The sequence below is a fragment of the Drosophila takahashii genome, chromosome 2R (genome assembly GCF_030179915.1).
Source record: "Drosophila takahashii strain IR98-3 E-12201 chromosome 2R, DtakHiC1v2, whole genome shotgun sequence".
Lineage (NCBI taxonomy): Eukaryota > Metazoa > Arthropoda > Insecta > Diptera > Drosophilidae > Drosophila > Drosophila takahashii.
In genome coordinates this window covers 4,514,186-4,541,192 of record NC_091679.1, presented here as the reverse complement: position 1 = coordinate 4,541,192, position 27,007 = coordinate 4,514,186, and the positions used below count along the sequence as shown (strand labels likewise).

At 47.4% G+C, this 27,007-nt stretch overlaps 1 protein-coding gene across 9 annotated transcripts in view; it reads right to left on the bottom strand.

The window, feature by feature from the left end:
• The window catches only part of LOC138912471 (uncharacterized), a 243,488-nt gene that overhangs the window by 167,822 nt on the left and 48,659 nt on the right, over positions 1-27,007 (bottom strand). The window contains exon 3 of one of the 9 annotated variants that reach the window (XM_070213389.1): positions 2,868-2,901. The exons of the other annotated variants lie outside the window; for them this stretch is intronic. Within the exon in view, the coding sequence (XP_070069490.1) occupies positions 2,883-2,901 (19 nt within the window). The 3' untranslated portion in view covers positions 2,868-2,882. Of the gene's footprint in view, positions 1-2,867; positions 2,902-27,007 lie in introns of those variants that run through there. 9 annotated transcript variants of the gene reach the window in all.

Here is a 27,007-nt window from a genome sequence, read left to right as displayed (position 1 = left end):
AGTGGAGCGTTTCTTGTGGCTGGGTCGTCGGATCGTACGTCTCCACTGCTCCCGGCCTTCGGCAGAAGGCCTACAACAGTCTATGCTTAGGATACCCCGACGACCGCAATCCCAACAAAAATTCAGTCGAGGATTCGGACCATCCCGCGGAAATGTCCGACCTCACCACATCGGCCACATGCTCGGTATACGTCAATATTCGGCGTTGGTTGCCCGATCATACGATGGTTAGCGCCTCCTCCTGGTCCAGGTAAACTTGGATTCCGGAAAGGATTCGGTGTTTGGCGCGGATCAAGGCCGTCACGATTCACGTCCCTGTTCTAGGAGCCGTAGCGAGACTCGATTACAGCCGCTTCACACTTTCATTCTCGATGGCCATCTGCGTTAACTGTGCTAACGTCGTGAAATCATGCCGCCGTATATATAATAGATATTCCGGTGCCATGTTCCCATACACCCGGTAGACTTCTTCCGTTCGAAATAACATGCGGGCAAAAAAAAATGTAGGAATTCTTGACGGAACGCTGTCCAAGACACAGTCTGCAGCGACTCGTGCGGAACCAATGTGTTGTCCGACCTTCCAAAATCTCAGACATGATCTACGCGGAGCGCGTAGATCCATCGTACCCCAACGCCCGGATTCTTAGTCAAATCAGCTTCTTCGTACTCACCATCGGACTCCTTCGGATCTGCCATACGTCGTCGGGATAGGGCGCGCTTCCTCTTATAAACCGGTGGCGGGCTACTTTCCTCTCCTGTCTCCTCTGTCCCTTAATGATGTCTATCCGTTGGTCCACACTCATTGTTCGCAATACTCCTCGGTTATGATCCTAGCTATCCTCGGTTCAACTCGAAGCCTGACTCTTTAAGATAATATCTTTATTTCAGTGGGTCTTTAGGCCACTATGATGTTCTCCTCTAGCTAGCCTCAGTGTCCCTGTTCGGGCGCCATTTGTAAGGATGCTCTCTGGCCGAGATACAATTCTCAGTCGGGTTTAGGAGTCTTTACAAAAATATTTGTAAGTCACTGAGACACTGGGCTAAAAACTTATATGCACCTTTCGTGAACATGGATTTTCGACGATTATCTTGAAAGTCTTCCGCCCTTTTTTAAAAACCAGAGGAGGAATTTTGGGGAGTTTTAAAGTAGGGATGATATCCGCAAACTCTGTATCCGCCTAACGGTGTATTCTCCATTTTCGCGTCCTTACTTTACCCAGAAAATTCCACGGGCTGGACCTTTGGGCGAGGCCGCAGCCGAACTACTTGACTGGCCGGGAAAGATCTCTCCTCGAACCTCCGAGTTGTTACAGACAGACAAAGTTTAGGGTAGGGAGGGCAAAATAATTAACACCAAGATCGTTTTCGTTATTATTTTCGCAATTTATTCATTTGTTTTAATCTATCCGAATCACTGCACTGTCTTTGTCGATTATTTCACTAACCTTCCTCTACTTATCACTTATCGACTTCACCGTATTTTTCCTTCCGCGCGCATGACCGATCGAGAGCCCGAAGCCAAGAGAACGAACCTCCTCGTAGTGTGTCCGCATTACGTTTTCTCCTTTTCCCTGTTTTCTTACTTTTTTGGGATTTTTAGTATTTTTTGCAGTATTTTAGTGTCCATGATAAAAATCAGTTGCCGACACCGGATTTCACCCAGGGGGTTGCCACCCCGGGCGAGTTGTTCGGAACCCAACTAAAGACTTTAATTTTAACCAACTTAAACATGTTTTCCTTCTTGACTTCTTGTCACCTTTTCCTTAACGAATATAAACTGAAAACTACAATAGAAAATAACAAAAGATAGGAATGTTGAGACAAGGGCTTTTCCTTGAATATAATTTAAAGTCGGACGGTGCTAGTTTATGAATATCTTTAATGAGTTCAGGTAAATTTAATGCACTTGACTTCCTCGTGCGAAGGTCACAAAAAGAGTACAAAAAATTCCATATTTTTCCATTTCTATCTTCTCTCTTTCTTGCGGTCGAGTTGGCAGCATCACATTTCTTATCGATTTATGATAACTATCGAGAATCGGCGCAAGATTTAAAATACAAGTAATTAATGACAAGAGCAATTGGGTTTTGACCCAACATACCGCCCTCCTTGAAAGTATGCGATTGACTTTCAAGAGACTGTTGGTAATGCTAATTTTCGAATAGGTCGGCGTATAACTCCTCTGGGAGTGCGTATGTTAGCTACGCGCACAATGTTGTCGTGTCCCTTGATGGTGTCGACAATACGTCCAAGTAGCCAACGTTGCGGATGAAGGTTATCCTCATGGACTATGACCATGTCGTTGACTTGTAGGTTCGGAGCTGTCTTCCTCCAATTTGTGGGGGTCTGTAGCTCGTTAATATACTCCTGGCTCCAGCGACTCCATATGCGCTGCTTAATAGCGCTGACCTTCTGCCATCGATCCAGACCGGCGAAATTGTCGTCGGCTATTGGAAGTTCCGGTAATGCTCGGAGCGCGTCTCCCACCAGGAAGTGTCCAGGCCTTAGCGCGCCCAAAACGCTTGGATCCGACGATAGCGGAGTCAAGGGGCGAGAATTTAAGATCGCGTCAACATCCGCGGCTGCAGTAGATATCTCTTCAAAGGTGAGCCTAGTATCTCGGAGTGTGCGATTGAGTAGTCCTTTGACACTTTTGACTGCCGCCTCCCATATACCCCCAAAATGCGGGGCCCTGGGCGGGATAAAGTGGAAGTTAATAAATTGCATATTACAAAAATTGGTAATCGAATTAACAGTTTCACCCTTAAAAAGGAACTGCTTCAGCGACTCTAGCTTGCTGTTGGCCCCTGCGAAATTCGTAGCGTTATCGCAGAAGATGTCGGATGGGAGTCCACGTCGGGCAATCAAGCGTTTGAGGGCTGCTATGAAGCTGTCTGTGCACTATGGGAAAAAAGTCAATTTTTTTTGGCATAAAATCAACTTATTTAATAAATTATTTTTAAAAATAAAATATATTTTGTGAATTTACATACCTTAATTAGCCAAGAACAGTTATCTAAGATTTTTTACTAACAACACTTTAGTGTTGATAAACGAACAAAGTCAGCTGTTCGATTGACTTTGTTGTGTGCGTAAATTAGTGAAAAATCTTTGCAAACTTTCAGTGCTTATTTTGTGGAGCAACAAAATGGTTTATTATTTCTGATTATGTCAAATCGTAGCAAAGGTATTTATAAATGTATCTTAGATTAGATGTTTTGATTATTATGGCTTGTTGTCCAACTGTGAACTGTTTTAAATGTGTATCTTTTTAGCTTAAAACTAACAAGTTTGTTTGTGTTCCGTGGTGTACAACTTATAAATGCCACAAAGTTGCAAAAAGGTAAAAACGCAAAGTTATACCAAATGTATCCTTAATATCGCAAAACTAATAATTTTTGCAACTTCTTGCACGTTTCTTCAAAAAAAGGACTTTAATCCAGCAACTTATAAACATAAAAAATTTTTTTTTAAATAAAAAACAATCTAAGTGGCTTTCATTAATCTTAAAAATTGAATTTATGGAAAGGGACAAGTCAAGTGAAAATCTTGGCTGCAAAGGGCTCAAATATAAAGAAGCTGGACCCCCGTTTAAGCTAAAATTGGCATCTGCTCTTAGATAATATTTCACTTTTCTTGTACATGTCAGCTATTTTTTTTTACAAATTTTAAAAATTAACGTAAACCTAATTTATTTTACCTTCTTACCAATACAAATACAAATTTTTTAAAATCCCTGCCAGTTAATTTGAATATGCGGCGTGGGCGGCGGATGAAAGCAATGGTCCGATTCAAAAAGCAACAAAAACCGAAATTACAGCTTTATCTTAATAGTATATATAACAAATTTCTAAATTGTATCTCTAAAACTAGAGTTTATGCCAAAAAATTGACTTTTTTCCCATAGTGCTGTGGTAAGATCCTATACCACCTCCACGTGTATTGCCTTTGTGGCAAAGCAAATAAAAACAGCTAAGTAAGCCTTGCTGGAGGGTTTTCCGCGGATGCGCAGGTAGACGTTGACCGGCCCGCAGAAGTCGATTCCGCATCTTGAAAACGGCCGTGACGGTGTAATGCGTTCCTTGGGTAACTGACCCATCAATTGCGTTTCCAGAGTTGGTCGATAGCGACTTTAACAGTATGATGTTATCGTCTTTCACAAACTTACTGTGATTTGAATGCCATTTAGCGAGTTCAAATTGGCCGTCTTTCAGGATAGCTGTGACTTCCTCCTTAATTTGATGAAGTTCCATTTCTGTGTCTGCTCCACCAAGGAAGTCATCAACGTAGAACAATGATTTAATGGCTCTAGCTCCGAGCTTATAGTTGTCGATGTGTTGATCTGCAAGGTAAGCCATGCTGCGTATGGCTAAATACGGTGCGGCCGCAGTGCCATAAGTGACCGTATTCAGTTCATAGAAGCGCAGTGGCTCTGATTGCTCTTTAATGAGTTCAGGTAAATTCAATGCACTTGACTTCCTCGGGCGAAGGTTACAAAAAGTGTACAAAAAACTCCATATTTTTCCATTTCTATCTTCTCTCTTCCTGCGGTCGAGTTGGCAGCATCACATTTCTTATCGATTTATGATAATGTGTTGATCTGCAAGGTAAGCCATGCTGCGTATGGCTAAATACGGTGCGGCCGCAGTGCCATAAGTGACCGTATTCAGTTCAAAGGTGCGCAGTGATTGCGAATTTCTCCAAATGATGTACTGGTATCTCGATGTGCTGCTGGGCTTGAGCACGCAGTGGTGCGGAATGTAGAAATGTGAAATATTGAGGTTTGGGTGGCCTACCAAGCTCATGTGGCCCAAGGCTTCGAACTCCTGCATAAACTCAATGTACTTGGCCTTGACCTCAGGCTTACGGTTAAGGCTTCGTTCGAGAGCGAGAAATCTTCTTTTAGCGGTGTCGTAGGAGAAGCCGAGCAGACTGGGTTCGTCCTTGAATGGTAGTCGTACCATTATCCGACCGTCTCCGGTGCGTCGGACCGTTTTGTTGTAAAATTCTTCACATTTCCGTTGTTCTGGTGTCAGCGCATTTAACGAATTCTCTCCAAGCTTTTGTGAATGGCGTCGTCCACATCTACGATTGAAGAATATTGTGTGACGACCCAACGTCACAAATAATAAAAAAGAGCATTCCAAAAAAACATCTATTTTTTTTATTCTCCCTACGCCGCACCACATTCAAAATACGCGCCAAAATCACATACGTTCAAAACGCGCGCCCAAACGGATACGTTGGTCGCACTAACATATCGATAACCAACTACCAGGTCTGGCCACACTAACCCTACCGATACTTCGATAAACTAATACCATCGCTATATTGGGTACCCGATAACGAGTTATCGATAGCGGTATTCTCAACATCGACCGCTCTGGTCACACTCAACGGGGCCTATATAAGCAGAGGCAAGACCCCAGATGAGTCACTTGCGTTCCGACGATCTTCGAGGAAACACATCAGCAACAAGGAGAAATATCCGGAAATCCAAGTAGATCGTTCCCAACGACCCAGAACACTACGAACCCGACGTACACGACGTACGCACGACGAAGCAATTCACACTCGGCCATCCGCAGCGCCAACGCGGTCACTCGGCCATCCGCAGCACCAACGCGATAACCCGGCCATCCGCAGCGTTAACGCGACCACTCGGCCCATCTGCAACGTCAACACGATCACTCAGCCCACCCCGCAGCACCGACACGATCTCATCACGCTTCCGTAGCATCGGATCAACGACGGCAAGCAGTTCATCACACACGCTTCCATAGCGTCGGATCCACGACGGCAAGCAGTTCATCCCACACGCTTCCGTAGCATCGAATCAACGACGGCAAGTAGTTCATCACACACGCTTCCGTAGCATCGGATCCACGACGGCAAGCAGTTCATCCCACACGCTTCCGTAGCATCGAATCAACGACGGCAATTACTACGAAATACACGCCTACTTTATAGTTCTACCCCTCTGTGTTATTATTGGGGAAAGGGAGGTAAATCGATCTATAGAGGAACTATAAATATCTGTCGCGAGCCCTGACCACGGCGAGCTATACCGCCTCCCAAAACAGGGTCGTTACAGTGGCGCCTGAACAGATTGAAGACAAATAGACAGAAACCTCAAAACACCACAAAGATCGTTTACCCTCTTCCTCAACAAAGCACAGATAAAATGGCAGACAAGCTAACTCGAAGCTGGATCTCCAATTGCAATAAGACACAACTGGAAACCTATCTGATGGAATTTGACATCGAGCCAGAAACACTGTGCGAAGACATGCGGAAACAAATGTCGGAGTTCATAAAGAACGGTGACCACAGCGAAAAAACCATCATACGTCTCCTAGAACTGGCACAAAAACGCGCAAGGACCCCATCACCAGCACCCGACGGATCAGGGAATCAACCGAAAGGCGCGAAGGGGACATCCAACACGGAGCAACACATCAACGAGAAAACCCCAAACTTGCTACAAATACCAGACATGCAAGCGACAAGCAGCGGAAAACCGATACCCGAACCCAGGAAGACTGACAAAGTGGCCACAATGGGAGTAATACGAAGCTGGGGAGAATTTTATGATGGCACGGGCGACCCGACAGAATTCATCTGTAGAACGGAAGAGCTGGCAAGGGCCCATGGGATAGAGCTCGACCAAGCAGCAGGAGCTATGGTGATTTTGCTCAGAGACTGTGCCTTGGACTGGTGGCATACCCACCCAATTCCAATGCCATCATGGAAAAGCTTCAAGACAGAATTCCTGGGATACTACAGACCAGCGGACTCCGAAGAGAAAGCAATGAAAAACATAACACGCAGGCACCAGGGTTCAAACGAGCCAGCAAAGGACTACGCACGGGAACTTGAACCATGGAACCATGGGATCAGAGCGGGCGCCCAGGGCAAACACCACACCCGCAACATCAATAAACTTTAACGGCCGACGACTACTTGCACAAGTAAATATAGGCAACACAAGAGTTTGCGGGGCTATAGACACAGGAGCCACAAGAAGTTTCATCGCCAGGAAACTAGTTATCAGCATAGCCAGGCATGGGATGGAAAAACAAGTAACCGAAGCCATTAGACTAGCAGACGGAACAAACAGAACGGTCACAGAGAAGTACTAGTAGTAATACTAGTAGAGAAGGAAAACAAAGAATGGAGACTTTGCATAGACTACAGGCAGCTGAACCAGCACTCAGAACGTGACGCATACCCGGTACCCCGTATGGACCACATACTCAACCAACTACTGGCAAATACCGATGGATAAAGGGAGCAAACAGTTCACCGCTTTTACCGTACCAGGGCGTGGACTGTATCAGTGGAAGGTAATGCCCTTCGGACTACACACTGCACCAGCCACGTTTCAAAGAGCTCTGGACTCAGTCATAGGACCGGAGATGGAACCCTTTGCATTCGCATACCTGGACGATATAGTGGTCATCGGGCGTACCAAAAGGGAACACATGGAAAAGCTACAGGAAGTAATGAACCGACTATGCAAAGCAAACCTGAAGATAAATACAGAAAAATGTCACTTCTTCAAGGAAGAGCTGAAGTACTTAGGCCATGTTGTAAGCGCAAGGGGGATACACACGGACCCGGGAAAAATAGCCGCGATCCTAGACATGCCAAGCCCACAGACAACGAAGCAAGTACACAGCTTTCTGGGAGTAGCTTCGTGGTACAGAAGATTCGTTCCAAACTTCACGGAACTGGCACAACCACTATATAACTTAGTGAAAAAAGACACAAAGTTTAAATGGAGCCAGGACGCAGAACAGGCAACGCAACACCTGAAAAAAGCACTAACGGAAGAACCAGTTCTGGCATGCCCAGACTTTGGGAAAACTTTTCTACTCCAGACGGACGCCAGCAACTGCGGATTAGGAGCAGACTAACTCAAGAAGACGAAAACGGCGAGCGCGTGATATCGTACGCCAGTCGGAAACTCACAAAGACAGAGCAGAACTACTCAGCGACCGAAAAGGAATGCCTGGCAATTCACTGGGGCATCCAGAAGATGAGGATGTACTTAGAAGGTTACCACTTCATAGTCATCACAGACCATCAGGCGCTAAAGTGGCTGAACTCGATAGAGAGCCCATCAGGACGGATTGCCAGATGGGCGTTGGCAATGCAGCCATACTCGTTCAAGATTCGCTACCGCAGAGGAAAGCTCAATGTCGTTGCGGACGCATTGTCCAGAATGCCAGAAGAAGAAGCCCGCGGAGCAAAGGTCGAAGAAGACGTCTGGATTAAACGGAAGATTATAGACTTGGAAAAAAACCCCGAAACATGGCCAGATTACGCGATAATCAACGGGAAATTATATAGACATATACCGTCTAAACTATCCGAAACTATGCGTGGCTAAAAAACAACGAGAACGAGTACTACGAGAAAACCACAGCGAAGCAACAGCAGGCCACCTAGGGGTGAGAAAAACAAAACATCGAATAATGGCACAATACTACTGGCAAGGAATGCACAGAGATATACAGCAGCATGTAAGAAGCGAAACGTGCCAACGCTACAAAACATCTCAGCAACAAGCAGCAGGAAAAATGTTGTCAGAAATAGCAAAAGCACCCTGGGAAACGCTTTGCATAGACTTAGTGGACCGAGATCCAGCCACGGTAACAACATGTTGCTAGTGATGTTCGACAGGTTTACAAAATGGGTAGAAATTGCAGCCGTCCGGAAAGCAACAACAGATATCGTATTAAAGGTACTAAGGTAACAAATCATATCACGATTCGGAACACCAAAAAAGATAATCTCGGACAATGGGTTGCAATTTACTAGCAACAAGTTCAAGGCACAACTACAGAAATGGGGAATTGATCACCAGCTGACAGCCCCATACACCCCTCAGGAAAACCCAGCAGAAAGGGCAAACCGGACGATTAAAACAATGATAGCACAATTCTCGGGAACAGAACACACAAGATGGGACGACTGGCTACCAGAAATATCGCTGGCAATCAACAGTAGCAGGTCAGAATCAACAGGATATAACCCAGCATACCTGTTGTACGGACGAAAATTGAGACTACCAGGAAGCCTGTTTGCCGAAAACACACAAGGATCAGGAATCGTGGAGGAGACAGTACATACACGATGGGAGCGTATCATGGAAACGAGGAAGCTAGCACACCTAAACATTGGAAAGCGGCACAAGATCAAGCTAGATCATACAACCTCCGGAAAAGGGACTGGAGACCCAAAATAGGAGACTTAGTATGGGAAAGACAGCACCCTTTGTCAAAAGCAGCAACTGGATTCGCTAGCAAAGCTAGCTCCAAAATACGAAGGCCCATTCAAAGTCACAGGATTCATATCAGCGGTGATTGCAACAATAAAACACACGGTGACCGGGAAGACGCACAGAACCTACGTAAATGAACTGAAACCCCATGTAGAAACCCTGGACTAACAAGCACGCACAACTCCACAAAACCAACTAATTAAAAAACCATTCGCCCGTGTTTCAGAATGGACAAAAAGCTTCCAAACTCACTCGCAAAATACAGGGAGAACCTGCAAAGGCTCAACCAGCAGCGGCGAAGAGTAGTCATACTCGGAGCCGTGGACGTGGCAGGTCCAGCTGGTTGCCGGAAGCCAACTAGGGCTGCCCCGGTGGGCAGACAGGCCCCATATCGAAACCCACGCACGACAACACCCACCCCAACAACACGGCAAACGCCGGCGACCCCTACGACCACAAATATGAACATTGCATCACCACGGCAACTACTATCAGGAACACGACCACAGCAGCAACACGGCAAACATTGGCAACATCAACGACCAAGAAAAAGACACGGCAAACAACGGACAACGAAGCATGCCCAGGACAACAACCGGCACAAAAAGGCACCAACTGGCAGACCATCAGCGTCCGCAGACAAAATGGGTAACCCCGCGGCGGCTCTCGTCACTAGACTCTCCCGGAGTGAAGCCGATCAACTTATCGGAGGAAAGCGAGGAAGAATGGGAGCCAAAACCGCGGGGCCGCGAGGAGCACCTAAAACGCGTGGAGGAAGCGGTCGTACGTCTCAAGGCAACCTGGCGGAGCGGAAACCGCAAGACAAAGCTGGTGGTCTCGGACAACCGCACAACCCGTATCCGGATCGGCAGAGACGGACACGTACATGCCAACACCAACGAGACACCAGCGGGGGGGGGGGGGGGGGGGGGGGGGGGGGGGGGGGGTGACGACCCAAAGTCACAAATAATAAAAAATAGCATTCCAAAAAAACATCTATCTTTTTTATTCTCCCTACGCCGCACCACATTCAAAATACGCGCCAAAATCACATACGTTCAAAACGCGCGCCCAAACGGATACGTTGGTCGCACTAACATATCGATTACCAACTACCAGGTCTGGCCACACTAACCCTACCGATACTTCGATAAACTAATACCATCGCTATATTGGGTACCCGATAACGAGTTATCGATAGCGGTATTCTCAACATCGACCGCTCTGGTCACACTCAACGGGGCCTATATAAGCAGAGGCAAGACCCCAGATGAGTCACTTGCGTTCCGACGATCTTCGAGGAAACACATCAGCAACAAGGAGAAATATCCGGAAATCCAAGTAGATCGTTCCCAACGACCCAGAACACTACGAACCCGACGTACACGACGTACGCACAACGAAGCAATTCACACTCGGCCATCCGCAACGCCAACGCGGTCACTCGGCCATCCGCAGCACCAACGCGATCACTCGGCCATCCGCAGCGCCAACGCGATAACCCGGCCATCCGCAGCGTCAACGCGACCACTCGGCCCATCTGCAACGTCAACACGATCACTCGGCCCACCCCGCAGCACCGACACGATCTCATCACGCTTCCGTAGCATCGGATCAACTACGGCAAGCAGTTCATCACACAGCTTCAGTATCATCGGATCCCGACAGCAAGTAGTTCACCACTCGGCGCTCCCGGAGCGCCAAACCGACAGCAAGCAGTCCACTCTTCGGTCCTCCCGTATCACCGAACCACCGAAGCAAGCAGTGTCGACTCACCTATACGTCATCACCCGACAAAAACCCACTTTACAAATTACTACGAAATACACGCCTACTTTATAGTTCTATCCCTCTGTGTTATTATTGGGGAAAGGGAGGTAAATCGATCTATAGAGGAACTATAAATATCTGTCGCGAGCCCTGACCACGGCGAGCTATACCGCCTCCCAAAACAGGGTCGTTACAGTGGCGCCTGAACAGATTGAAGACAAATAGACAGAAACCTCAAAACACCACAAAGATCGTTTACCCTCTTCCTTAACAAAGCACAGATAAAATGGCAGACAAGCTAACTCGAAGCTGGATCTCCAATTGCAATAAGACACAACTGGAAACCTATCTGATGGAATTTGACATCGAGCCAGAAACACTGTGCGAAGACATGCGGAAACAAATGTCGGAGTTCATAAAGAACGGTGACCCCAGCGAAAAAACCATCATACGTCTCCTAGAACTGGCACAAAAACACGCAAGGACCCCATCACCAGCACCCGACGGATCAGGGAATCAACCGAAAGGCGCGAAGGGGACATCCAACACGGAGCAACACATCAACGAGAAAACCCCAAACTTGCTACAAATACCAGACATGCAAGCGACAAGCAGCGGAAAACCGATACCCGAACCCAGGAAGACTGACAAAGTGGCCACAATGGGAGTAATACGAAGCTGGGGAGAATTTTATGATGGCACGGGCGACCCGACAGAATTCATCTGTAGAACGGAAGAGCTGGCAAGGGCCCATGGGATAGAGCTCGACCAAGCAGCAGGAGCTATGGTGATTTTGCTCAGAGACTGTGCCTTGGACTGGTGGCATACCCACCCAATTCCAATGCCATCATGGAAAAGCTTCAAGACAGAATTCCTGGGATACTACAGACCAGCGGACTCCGAAGAGAAAGCAACGGAAAACATAACACGCAGGCACCAGGGTTCAAACGAGCCAGCAAAGGACTACGCACGGGAACTTCGTAAAATCATGAGATTTACCACTCTCACGGAGGAAAAGAAACTAGAGTGGGTCTACCGAAACAGTCGAGTGGAGTTCAAAAAGTATGCTAAACGGGGAATGCCGAACCCTAGCGGAATACTTACAGTTGGCAGAGGAATTCGAGGCCCTCCAACCACAGGAACGCGCAACACAACAAACACCGGAAAGCCACTGGACACAACGGCAGCAACCGGGAAATTTCGGGAGACAAACGAGAAACCAATGGAGACCCCAAGAACCCCCACAAGCACTGAGCAGAGGAATAACTCGATCATTCAATATGAATAATAGATTTTCAAGGTGCAAAGAAGAGGGACACAGAGGACAGCAGTGCAACAACACGCCAAGAATATTCTGCTGGATATGCGGACAGGATGGAATACGAACAATCCATTGCTGTCGCCGGAACGAAACGTCGGGAAACGCCAGAGGCCCATGGGATCAGAGCGGGCGCCCAGGGCAAACACCACACCCGCAACATCAATAAACTTTAACGGCCGACGACTACTTGCACAAGTAAATATAGGCAACACAAGAGTTTGCGGGGCTATAGACACAGGAGCCACAAGAAGTTTCATCGCCAGGAAACTAGTTATCAGCATAGCCAGGCATGGGACGGAAAAACAAGTAACCGAAGCCATTAGACTAGCAGACGGAACAAACAGAACGGTCACAGAGGCACTGGAAGCACTCGGGAACAAAACAAGAACAACAACGCTGCTAATCCTCGAAGAGGTAATCGTCGACCTCCTGCTGGGGATAGACTTCTTGGAACAATGCAATGCGACACTACAATGCGGAGGACTCACAGCAAAAATGAACGAAAAAAAAAAAAAAATAAAAACAGAACGAAAAAAAAGAAGAGTCACGGCATCGGATCACTAGCGTCAGGCGATCTAACAGAAGCAGAGGTACAGGAAACCCTAAAAAAAGAGTTGGAAATGATGAGTCAAGTCAAGGGAGTCAGCCATATTGCCACGCATAGGATCTTCATGAAGCACGATCGCCCAATCAAACAAAGGTACTATCCTCGAAACCCAGCCATGCAAGAAATAATAAACAAACAAGTGGACGAGCTTCTGGCTCAAGATCTCATCGAACTCTCGCATTCCGCTTACAGCTCACCAGTAGTACTAGTAGAGAAGAAAAACACAGAATGGAGACTTTGCATAGACTACAGGCAGCTGAACGAGCACTCAGAACGTGACGCATACCCGGTACCCCGTATGGACCACATACTCAACCAACTACGGGAGGCCAAATATATAAGTATACTAGACTTAAAAAGTGGCTACTGGCAAATACCGATGGATAAAGGGAGCAAACAGTTCACCGCTTTTACCGTACCAGGGCGTGGACTGTATCAGTGGAAGGTAATGCCCTTCGGACTACACACTGCACCAGCCACGTTTCAAAGAGCTCTGGACTCAGTCATAGGACCGGAGATGGAACCCTTTGCATTCGCATACCTGGACGATATAGTGGTCATCGGGCGTACCAAAAGGGAACACATGGAAAAGCTACAGGAAGTAATGAACCGACTATGCAAAGCAAACCTGAAGATAAATACAGAAAAATGTCACTTCTTCAAGGAAGAGCTGAAGTACTTAGGCCATGTTGTAAGCGCAAGGGGGATACACACGGACCCGGGAAAAATAGCCGCGATCCTAGACATGCCAAGCCTACAGACAACGAAGCAAGTACACAGCTTTCTGGGAGTAGCTTCGTGGTACAGAAGATTCGTTCCAAACTTCACGGAACTGGCACAACCACTATATAACTTAGTGAAAAAAAGACACAAAGTTTAAATGGAGCCAGGACGCAGAACAGGCAACGCAACACCTGAAAAAAGCACTAACGGAAGAACCAGTTCTGGCATGCCCAGACTTTGGGAAAACTTTTCTACTCCAGACGGACGCCAGCAACTGCGGATTAGGAGCAGACTAACTCAAGAAGACGAAAACGGCGAGCGCGTGATATCGTACGCCAGTCGGAAACTCACAAAGACAGAGCAGAACTACTCAGCGACCGAAAAGGAATGCCTGGCAATTCACTGGGGCATCCAGAAGATGAGGATGTACTTAGAAGGTTACCACTTCATAGTCATCACAGACCATCAGGCGCTAAAGTGGCTGAACTCGATAGAGAGCCCATCAGGACGGATTGCCAGATGGGCGTTGGCAATGCAGCCATACTCGTTCGAGATTCGCTACCGCAGAGGAAAGCTCAATGTCGTTGCGGACGCATTGTCCAGAATGCCAGAAGAAGAAGCCCGCGGAGCAAAGGTCGAAGAAGACGTCTGGATTAAACGGAAGATTATAGACTTGGAAAAAACCCCGAAACATGGCCAGATTACGCGATAATCAACGGGAAATTATATAGACATATACCGTCTAAACTATCCGAAACTATGCGTGGCTAAAAAACAACGAGAACGAGTACTACGAGAAAACCACAGCGAAGCAACAGCAGGCCACCTAGGGGTGAGAAAAACAAAACATCGAATAATGGCACAATACTACTGGCAAGGAATGCACAGAGATATACAGCAGCATGTAAGAAGCGAAACGTGCCAACGCTACAAAACATCTCAGCAACAAGCAGCAGGAAAAATGTTGTCAGAAATAGCAAAAGCACCCTGGGAAACGCTTTGCATAGACTTAGTGGACCGAGATCCAGCCACGGTAACAACATGTTGCTAGTGATGTTCGACAGGTTTACAAAATGGGTAGAAATTGCAGCCGTCCGGAAAGCAACAACAGATATCGTATTAAAGGTACTAAGGTAACAAATCATATCACGATTCGGAACACCAAAAAAGATAATCTCGGACAATGGGGTGCAATTTACTAGCAACAAGTTCAAGGCACAACTACAGAAATGGGGAATTGACCCAACGTCACAAATAATAACGAGGACGGAAGCTAACTTCGGCAAGCCGAAGTTTTAATACCCTTGCAGATTTTACGAATTAAAACTTGACTAGACTAGCAACATGAATTAATAAACAACAAAATATTTTATAATTGAAAAAATACAATTTTAAAACTTTTCACCATATTGTTCCTATGGGAGCTAAAGGATATAGACGCCCGATCGGCACGCGCGTTTACCCTGATCAAGGAACGCACAAAAAAATACGATTTGGAAAGTTTTATGGGAATAGCTAATATTTTGCGCGAAATATCCTGAAAAACGTCAAATTTTGACCGATTTCACCCTATTGTTCCTATGGGAGCTATAAGATATAGACGTCCGATCGGCACGCGCTTTTACCCTGATCAAGGTACGCACAAAAAAATACGATTTGGAAAGATTCATGCCAATAGCTCTTACACTGAGCGAAATATCTTCATTTTTGTGAAAGCTATATCCGATTGTTCCTATGGGAGCTATAGGATCTGCGTACACATGTTTTAGGACGACTGTGAAAGTTTCAAGGCGCTAGCTTTTAAACTGAGCTCGCAAACGGTATTGAAACAGACATACAGACGGACAGACGGACATGGCTATATCGACTCCCCTATTGATCCTGATCAAGAATATATATACTTTATGGGGTCGGAAACGTCTCCTTCACTGCGTTACAAACTTCTGACCAAAATTATAATACCCTCTGCAAGGGTATAAAAAAGAGCATTCCAAAAAATCATCTATCTTTTTTATTCTCCCTACGCCGCACCACATTCAAAATACGCGCCAAAATCACATACCTTCAAAACGCGCGCCCAAACGGATACGTTGGTCGCACTAACATACCGATAACCAACTACCAGGTCTGGCCACACTAACCCTACCGATACTTCGATAAACTAATACCATCGCTATATTGGGTACCCGATAACGAGTTATCGATAGCGGTATTCTCAACATCGACCGCTCTAGTCACACTCAACGGGGCCTATATAAATAGAGACAAGACCCCAGATCAGTCACTTGCGTTCCGACGATCTTCGAGGAAACACATCAGCAACAAGGAGAAATATCCGGAAATCCAAGTAGATCGTTCCCAACGACCCAGAACACTACGAACCCGACGTACACGACGTACGCACAACGAAGCAATTCACACTCGGCCATCCGCAGCACCAACGCGATAACCCGGCCATCCGCAGCGTCAACGCGACCACTCGGCCCATCTGCAACGTCAACAAGATCACTCGGCCCACCCCGCAGCACCGACACGATCTCATCACGCTTCCGTAGCATCGGATCAACGACGGCAAGCAGTTCATCACACACGCTTCCGTAGCATCGGATCCACGACGGCAAGCAGTTCATCCCACACGCTTCCGTAGCATCGAATCAACGACGGCAAGCAGTTCATCACACACGCTTCCGTAGCATCGGAGCCACGACGGCAAGCAGTTCATCACACCCGCTTCCGTAGCATCGGATCAACGACGGCAAACAGTTCATCACATACGCTTCCGTAGCATCGGATCAGCGGCGGCAAGCAGTTCATCACACAGCTTCAGTATCATCGGATCCCGACAGCAAGCAGTTCACCACTCGGCCCTCCCGGAGCGCCAAACCGACAGCATGCAGTCCAGTCTTCGGTCCTCCCGTATCACCGAACCACCGAAGCAAGCAGTGTCGACTCACCTATACGTCATCACCCGTCAAAAACCCACTTTACAAATTACTACGAAATACACGCCTACTTTATAGTTCTATCCCTCTGTGTTATTATTGGGGAAAGGGAGGTAAATCGATCTATAGAGGAACTATAAATATCTGTCGCGAACCCTGACCACGGCGAGCTATACCGCCTCCCAAAACAGGGTCGTTACAATTGATGGAGTGACCTGGGATGCATCTGGCATCGACCAGACACTATCCATCCGAGTAGTGTTTTCTGTAACACTGGCAAGTTTTGGCCAAGCTTGATTTGACCGATTGCTAGGATGTCGAAAAAGGTTTCCGTTCCTAGTAGCAAATCGATTCGCCGAGATAGGTAGAACTATCGGCCAGCAATGCGTTAGAGGGAAGGTCCCACGATGAAATGTCTATCTCCGCTTCTGGGTGATAGGCAATGTGTGATGTAACGCAAAAATCAAGGAGCAACTCAAAATCAGTTTGTCGAGATTTAACTGTGGTAGCTGTATGATGCTTAATTTGCGTTTGTGTGTCCGCAATGCTGCGAATCTCCATGTTGCGTTTGTTCCAAGGCAATCGCAGCTTCTGGGCGAACTCTTCCGAAATGAAGTTCACCTGGGAACAGGAATCCAGTAGGGCTCGTCCTACCTTGTAGCATCCAGATGCGTCCTTTACCAATACTAATGCCGTGGCGAGTATGACACAATCAGAACGAGTATCAGTGTGGGTATGAGTGAGTTTTTGTGAATGGCGTCGTCAACATCTACGATTGAAGAATATTGATGGAGTGACCTGGGATGCATCTGGCATCGACCAGACACTATCCATCCGAGTAGTGTTTTCTGTAACACTGGCAAGTTTAGGCCAAGCTTGATTTGACCGATTGCTAGGATGTCGAAAAAGGTTTCCGTTCCTAGTAGCAAATCGATTCGCCGAGATAGGTAGAACTATCAGCCAGCAATGCGTTAGAGGGAAGGTCCCAAGATGAAATGTCTATCTCCGCTTCTGGGTGATAGGCAATGTGTGATGTAACGCAAAAATCAAGGAGCAACTCAAAATCAGTTTGTCGAGATTTAACTGTGGTAGCTGTATGATGCTTAATTTGCGTTTGTGTGTCCCCAATGCTGCGAATCTCCATGTTGCGTTTGTTCCAAGGCAATCGCAGCTTCTGGGCGAACTCTTCCGAAATGAAGTTCACCTGGGAACAGGAATCCAGTAGGGCTCGTCTTACCTTGTAGCATCCAGATGCGTCCTTTACCAATACTAATGCCGTGGCGAGTATGACACAATCAGAACGAGTATCAGTGTGGGTATGAGTGACTGCGTCCGAAACTTGCGATGTGTCTGTTCTGGGCTGCAGCACATTTGGTGCAACGGATTCAGGAACGTGTCGATGAAGCAATGAATGATGCGCTGATGAACATATGCGGCATCTCTGAATAGATGGGCATTTGGCTACATGATGGCCCTTATTGAGGCAATTGATGCAAAGCCGAAGGCGCTTCACTTTATCTAAGCGACTGTCCGGCGTAAGCTTGATTAGATCGGGACATCTAAATATCTTGTGGTCTGTGCTTGAACACATGTTGCAAGTTTGGGTTGTACAGTTGAAAGACAAACTTGATGGGTTCCTCTTGATGGCTTGTGGCCACCTGGCTGGCTCACGAAGGCGTCGGCAGATGGCTTTCTATCCGATTCGATTTCCACGATTTGAATGCATCTGTCCCACGAAGGTAATACGGAGTAATCGAGCGATTCGTTCCACTTCCTCTTGGTCTCCTGATCGACCTTGCCCATGACTATGGATATGAGCATGGCCTGCGAGATCTGCGATTCAGTGCCCAGAGATCGCAAAGAGTTGTAGAATGCGGAGGCATTATCTATAAGGCTGCGCAGCTGTGTCCCGTTGGACTTGGCGGCAGGTTGCAATGCGAACAATGACAATATGTTGTCGAGAAAAACAAGCGTAGGTTTCTCAGGCGCTCCAGCGCCTCCGTGTAGTTTTCGGGAGTAACCTGGAAAGCTCGAACTGTTTCCAGAGCTGGCCCTTTTAGGCAGTTCAACAGCTGGTTGAACTTCTCAATTTTAGACAGGCTTAACTGGTTCGCTACGACTTGGTTGAATGATGCGATGAAGTTCTGATACTCGGAATATTTACCGTCGAATATTGGCAGTGATATACGTGGCAGTTTGACTGCTGACGTATGACCGACATTAACCGTAGTTTCATGAATCGCGGTGCTGTTTGCATCCGAGCCGAGCAGTCCGAGCTGCTCCTGAATAGAGACTTTGGTGTGGATGAACAGATCTTCTATTTCACGACGAGAATCACGTTGCGATTCTGCCGGGTCCATCATCTCTATATTTTCTTGTATCGACAATGCGAGTTTGAAGTAGGAATCCAGAATCGTCATACGGCACGTCAGTTCCAACGGCGAAAGGTTGAAACCAGGGTTCACTGACTGGCTAATTCTGGAAAGATTCTTGTGAGCGTCCACACGCTGCGCTTCAAGTTGTTCGATGGTAGGCATGTTGTAAGTTCCACTTTCCAGTTATGTGATGAGTTGATCTGGCAACGCCGTGGACAGAATGCACACACACACGTATGAGAGTGCGAAAGAGATGACGATATGTAGTGGAAAGTTTTGGCTCGCCAGGCTTGTTATGCAATAGGCTGGCGGATGCAAACACGCGATGTGAAGATCGAGGTTATGTCCGAGATTGGTGGCTGCTTTGTCCGCCGAGTACGATGTGAAGATGGGGGACCGAATGTCGACCCCAACTTTGGCCTGATAGATCTGGAGGACTGCTGTCGACTCCAACGACAAGGTGTTGATAGACTTGGAGGACGGGGTGTCGACTCCAACGACGAAGTGTTGATAGACTTGGAGGACAGGGTGTCGACTCCAACGACGAGAGGGTGATAGACTTGGAGGACAGGGTGTCGACTCCAACGACCAGAAGGTGATAGACTTGGAGGACGGTTGATGAGTGTGGCGCTGAGCAGCGGTGGGGCAGCGAAGCACAAATATGTTGCGCGTAGGCGGACTACTTAACAATGCGCGAGCGGCAATTGGGAGCGAAATACAGTAGCAGAGAACTTAACCTCAACTCATACAAAAACCACTCAAAACTAGCAAAGTCCTGTCACGGTCGCCAAAATGTTGAGACAAGGGCTTTTCCTTGAATATAATTTAAAGTCGGACGGTGATAGTTTATGAATATCTTTAATGAGTTCAGGTAAATTCAATGCACTTGACTTCCTCGTGCGAAGGTTACAAAAAGAGTACAAAAAATTCCATATTTTTCCATTTCTATCTTCTCTCTTTCTTGCGGTCGAGTTGGCAGCATCACATTTCTTATCGATTTATGATAACTATCAAGAATCGGCGCAAGATTTAAAATACAAGTAATATATGATAAAAGCAATTGGGTTTTGACCCAACAAGGAATATAAACTAAAGACTGTAATAAAAAATAACAACAGAATAGCGTCCAATCGCTTAGGATGCTGTGGCGTCCCGGTCGTTAGAGAACATTTCTCGAAGTGAGCTGTTATTTAGGCTTCTACGTTTCAACGATAAAAATCTACGTTTAGCGATATCAAACGAGGATCCAAGCACGAGCGGATCAGATTTAAAGTGCAAACGGACTAAAAAATGTGCCACAATTTGAATTGGCTACGATTTTCACGAAGTGATCCTCGTAAGCAATTTGTTCTGGTGAAAATTTAACAACTTCTTTGTTTTCTGGGACGGTGTCTAACTCCCAAAGTCTTTCAACAAGTCCTCCTAAAACCATGTCTTCCTTGGACTAGGCGAAACAGGAAGTAGCTTGTTTTTGTTGTCGCTTACACCGTCCAGAAACAACCCATCCCAATAGTGTTTTTTGAAGCAATGGACCTCTATTGGTGAGTTTGATTTGACCACTGCACAACAAATCAAAGAAGGAGTCAGCTCCGAGCAAAATATCAATTCTTTGCGGCTTGTGGAACTCTGGATCTGCTAAGTCTACGCCGGCCGGAATTTTCCACTTCCTTGCAGGAAGCATGTTATCTGGCTGATTGCTAGTTATTGTTCCCAGTACCCAAAAGTCAGACGTAAAAATGTGTCCATTGAGCCGCGAATATGAAGTAGTTGTAACTTCGTTGGATGGAATTTGAACCTCCCACTGATTTCATAGAAAGACATTTTTTTGTTCTTGACAATCTTAGAAGCTGAGCAAGACTTTCTGTCGTGAAGTTAATTTGCGACCCTGAATCTAATAGAGCCCTGGCTCGATGGAGCTGACAAAATCGACCGAAGTGTCTTCAATAACCTGAGCCGAATGGGAAGAAGCCTGAGAAGTAGAAGTACCTTGCCCTTACTGGTCCTGCCAGCTTCTACCTTGATGAGGCTCACTCGAATTTTGGTATCGATGTAGTAGAGTATGATGTGCCTGTGAGCATACGCGACGTTTGGATGCTGTGCATTTAAATACTCTATGTCACTCATTTAGGCAATTAATACATAATTGCTTCATTTTGGCAAAGTTAAAACGATCTAGAACTGGCATTTCGCTAAATCCCTGGCAATTATCTATAAAATTATTAGAACTGCAATATAAACATTTTGGATCACTTGTGTATTGACCCTGGAGCAAGTATATGAACTCCTAGTATTTTTCTTGCTTCCAGAGGAAATTTCCAAAAAAACTTTTTCCTCTTACCCTCGACGCTTCCTCGGCTGACACATGTTGATATCGTCGATCTAAAACCTTTACGCAACCAGACCATTTAGGCAGTTCATCATAATTAAGCTATTCCTCATACTTGGATTTGGTGTACGGATCTACCTTTGAAAGAACTATATGTATAATCACCACATTGACAATATCCTTTTCGTCCCCTAGAGACATACGCGAATCGAAAATTGCTCTTACTGTATCAATTATTAACCTCAATGCAGACGCAGAAGGTTTTGTTATTAAAGGGATTTCAAACAGCTGCGCTAGGGTTTCAAAGAAAATTAAACACTGTTGTCATAGACTCTCTTTAAACTTTCTAATGCCTTTTTATTTGTATCTGAGACTTGAAGAGCTTTTATTGTTCCCAATGCCTTGCCAGAAAGGCAGGATAACAAATGGTTAAATTTTTTAATGTTAGATAACGAGTTATAAGAGTCAACTAGTTGCTCAAAAATTTCAATAAATTGTTTATACTCTGAATGTTTGCCGCTAAATTTTGGTAACTTAAGTTTTGGCAGATAATAATGTGAACGTGTGAACCAGCAGCTGTTAGTTGTTGTTCGTCTGTTCGTTGCACTGGCGCTTAGCAGGCTGCCTAAAATCGAAGTTAAAACAGCTATAACTAAATCGAAACGAAAAGCGAAAAAAAATTAGGCAGACACAGCGAGAACTAACTGTTATTTACCACCGGCACTGACGCTGTTACGCTTGTTAATTTCTTTCGCGAGGGCGGCACCAAAACTATGTGGTTGTTCACTTGAATTTATTTATTGACTTTTGTTTTATTAATTTGTATTGGTTGTTTCACAATTTTTTTATTTGTGGTTATTTGGAATACATGGGAACGAAAATGGTTTTGCTTCCAATTAGTGCAAATTGCAAAACGCTAATCATGAAGTTTTGCATTATGCTAAGATATATGATGGACGTTGATACACTACAAGCAGTACAATATAAATAAGTAACAACTTAAGAGAGCTTAACAGCGTTATGTTCACTGCTGTTGGTCGTTTCAAGGCGCTGTCCTAGAGCGACTAGGCCCGTCGTGATTTCAAGGCGCTGTCCTAGAAAGAACAGACCGTTTGTCAGTTCAAGGCGCTGGCCTAGAAAGACCCACGGTTTCACGAGCCGTGACCGGCGGGTCCGTAACCCCAAGTACCAAAGCCACGCTACGTCCAACCTCACAACCAACGCACCCCGGAGCAGAGCGTCGGACATCGAGCTGCACGGAAACGTCACGAACGAGCTAGCGAGTGAGGCCAGGGTGGAACGTTCGTTTACACCAGGCGTAAAGCAAGGTGAAGCACTAGGCAGCTTCCAGGTATCCACCTAGACTGTCAGCGCGATCCGAGCAGGAGCCTAGTGGGACCATCCGGGACAGAGCCAGGGACAGGCGGTTGTGTGTCTATAGGCGTTGTCCTGTAGAGCGCAGCTCCTGTTCACCCTAGTCTGAGAACGGTGACGCTTCCCTAAGCCCGCACGGCTGATCTCCTTGCGAGTCCGAGGCGCTACGAGTGGTCTTCGAGTCAACGCATCGGAGACGAACATCGCCGAGCAGCTACAAGGAGCTACAGGGAGCTACAGGACCGGAGCACGGAATCAGCGAGGCAGGCGATCACCGAGGCGACGCACCAACTTGCAGAGACGAGCACCACTAGGAGGCACCGAGGACCCCGAGTGGCGACACCAAGGCCAACCGAGCCATCAAGACCGCTGTAACCATACCCGCAATAAACCCAATTCGAACCCGTGAATTCTGTGCTTTCTCACTGATCTACTGGGCGGTCACGTTTATATAAATTTGGTGGGACGAACACATAACTTCTCTGAGCTAGCCGCACGAATCTCGCAGCGAGCAGACATACAAAATCAGTTCGTTACATCTGGCGCCCAAAACGTGATTGTCCCAGCAGTGAAAGCAACGTAAAGCAGAATGGGGAAGAAATGGATTTACCGCCTCAAGACAGAGGATTTTGCCTACGTCTCAGAGAGGCTAAACATCGCTCTGGAAGGAAGAACAGACGACAAAAGGAAGGCATTGTCAGAATACTATTCTGAGACGGAGAACGACCAAAAACTTGCCGGGATCTGGGTCGAGCTAGAGGCAGCATACCCCAAGAAAACAGCCCCAAGCATCACATTGACTCCCGCCGAAGGGGAGGATCTATTGGCAAGCCTGAGCATCGACAACATGCAAAAGGAGGCACAGAAGAGAGTGCCGAGCCCGGAAAAGAAAGAGACAGAGTGCGTACAGAAAACAGCAACACCGGTACGGAGTCCGGCTCCGACACCCAGCCAGCCAGATTATGCAAAGGTTGCGAAACAAGTCCGCGAATGGTCATTCAGGTTCGACGGCGTTGAAAAACCATTCGAGTTTCTGGAGCAAGTGGAATGGTCCGCCAACACATACGGCCTGGACCTAGACATGATTCCCCGAGCGATGCCGGAATTACTCACCGGAAAAGCTTTGAAATGGTTTATTTCCAACAATAAACAATGGAAAACCTGGGCAGAATTTATAGAAAGTTTCCACACTTATTTTCTGCCGAGAGACTTCTTTACAAAGTTGTCGGATCAAGTCAAGCGGCGGAAGCAAGGGTATTGCGAGGCTTTCAAGGATTACATGATTGACATGCAGACGTTGATGAGGCCACTCAATTATTCCCCGGAGGAGACGCTAAGCATCATCAAGGAAAACTGCACGCCGAACCTTAGAATCTCCCTAAAAGCCTATACAGTCTCGGACTTGGACACGTTGATGATCCTAGCCGATGAGTATGAGGATCTGGAGAGAGAACGAGAAACATTCGCACAGGAGAACAAATTCTCAAGAACAAAATCGGCAGCTCCGGCGCAAGCTATGTGCAGAAGGTGCGAAGACATCGGCGATCAGGAACCTCGAGGGAACAATCAGCGAACACCAACACAACAGGTCCATCAGCTGCAGCCAACCAACGCCCCGAATAACGGCCAATGGACACCACCACAGCAAGGCCAACGGTATCAGGCAACCGACGCAGCCTATGAAGGCCAATGGACACAACACTGGCAACAGAGACAACCAACCCAAACCGCATGGAGGCCACCAAACACAACCCAGAGGCCACGAGGGAGTACCCACATCGCAGAGCCCCAGGAGGCCTGTCGAAAATGTGGCGGATCCGGACACTGGGAACGCGGTTGCCGAAACCAACGGTTGATATTCTGCTGGGTGTGCGGCAAAGTAGGAATCAGAAGCGTCGAGTGCTGCCAACGGACGGGAAATGGCCAGCGATCTCAGCCGCAGAGAGGCGGAAGGGGATCGCAAAATGCTACCTCTCCAAACTAACTGGCATGCTAATCGAGGAGGAGCAGCAGTTGTCCGCAGCGGTGACGATTGGTGGAGGCACGTACAAAGTCACAATCGACACCGGGGCAACAGCAAGCTTCATAAGTGAAGAACTGGCGGACAAGCTTGCTGCCCTCGGAAAGATTACGAGGACAAGACGGCAAGTTAGGTTGGCAGACGGCAGATGCGGCGGAATCAATGCACAGCTCGATGTGGAAGTCCAATTCGGAAACAAGCGACTGACCATGAGCCTGCTGATACTACCAGGGGTAGTGGATTCATTGGTGTTGGGATGGAACTTTCTAACACGAGTCGGAACCGAGATAAAGTGTGCTGGACACGAAATAAAAATACCAGCCAGGAATCGACACAATGGATGGCTCGAGGAGAAACTATCAGTGGCAGTCATGCAAGAACCAAGCGAGGATAACGACACAACGAGATTCCTGGAGGTAGAGCTGGCGGACTTCAATACCATGACGGGAACATCAAACATGGCAGAGCACCAGATCACGATGAAGGACGATAAACCTATCAAGCAGCGATACTACCCAAAGAATCCAAAAGTTCAAGGGGAAATCAATGCGAAGGTAGACGAGCTCCTTCAAATGGGGTTCATAGAGCATTCAAAGAGCCCATACAGCTCCCCCATCGTGATGGTGAGAAAGAAGACAGGCAAATGGAGACTATGCGTAGACTTCAGGCAGATCAACGCGAAGTCTGTAAAGGACGCCTACCCCATGCCCCGCATAAACTACATCCTAGATCAGCTAAAAGAGGCGCGGTACATCAGCAGCTTGGACCTGAAGGATGGATACTGGCAAATCCCACTGGAGGAAAACAGCAGGCAATACACGGCCCTCACAGTACCAGGCAAAGGGCTATTCCAGTGGAGGGTAATGCCATTTGGTCTACACTCGGCGTCTGCAACGTTCCAACGAGTTCTGGACCAAGTAATCGGACCCGAAATGTCACCGCATGCATTCGCCTACCAAGATGACATCATAGTGATCGGACGCACGCTGGAAGAACACACAGAAAACCTAAAAGAAGTGTTCCGACGCCTGAAAGAAGCAAACCTCAGGATTAACCCGGAAAAGTGCCAATTTTTCAAGAAAGAGCTGCTGTACCTAGGACACCGGGTGACTAGCGAAGGAATAGGTACAGATCCGGAGAAAGTAGCGGCCATCCAAGGATACACCAACAAGGATAACATCAAGGACACTGCGAGGCAACCGGATTGAACATCAGGCATAAGCGAGAGTCATCCAAAATACGCCAAGCAACAAGGATACAATCGCAAGCATACCAAGGATACAATCACAAGGATACCACAAGGATACACCAACAAGGGTCCACCAACAAGGACACAACACCAAGGCTACAGATACAAGTCAAAGCAAAAACCTTAAAGAGCCCAGAACCATGACGGCCGAGGCCTCGTGAAAAACTAAAACCAAACTAAGTCGTTGCCATGTCGAAGAAAGAGGGAAGACGGCACAGCAGAGAGCTGTACCGTAAGACCAATTGGGCGCCCAGGAGAAATAACGGGACCGAGCAAAGAGGACGGCTCGAAACCGAGGTTTCGTCAGAGGGGGATCAGGCTACAGGCTGGCATTCGAAAAAGTCATCATGAGCTCAAGGGTTACACGTTCAGAAGCGCGCAGGAGGATGGCTGCCCAGCAGCAACCAGAAGGATCCAGCCCGGGGCAAGGATGGTCGACCATCCGTCGGCCTACCCAAGCTCCGCGGCGGATCCCGACGCAGGCCAAGGAGAAGGACCCCATGCCGGATCCCTCGGTCAGTTCGGACAGCGACGTGATGATCCTGGAGGACTCCGAGGAGGAAGCGAGGGAGTGGCGGATCTGCAACGCAGTGGACCCAACCGAGCAGCGCATCCCGGTCGGAGCGGTGGGCCACGCTAGGCGGAGGAAGGCCAAGCCGAAGGCCAAGGTGGCGGCCCCATTAGGCCATGCCGAGGCTGTTATCCAAGCCACGGTGGAACAGCAGCGGAAGAGGAAGGCGGAGGTGAACGAGCAGCAGCAGCAGGAGGAACAGCGGCAGCAGCAGGAGGAACAGCGGCAGCAGCAGGAAGAGCGGCGGCGAATGATGTGGCAGGAGGCCGAAAAGGCGCACCGACGGCACCTGCAGGAGCAGGCCGAAGTTGAGCGCCTGCTGAAGAGGGCGGAGGAGGAGGAACGCCAGCTGTGGGAGCCCCCACAAGCGGTTCCGATGACCCCGCGGTACACGCCGGAGGAACGCGGCCCGAGGACGATCGATCCCGAGGATTCGTGGA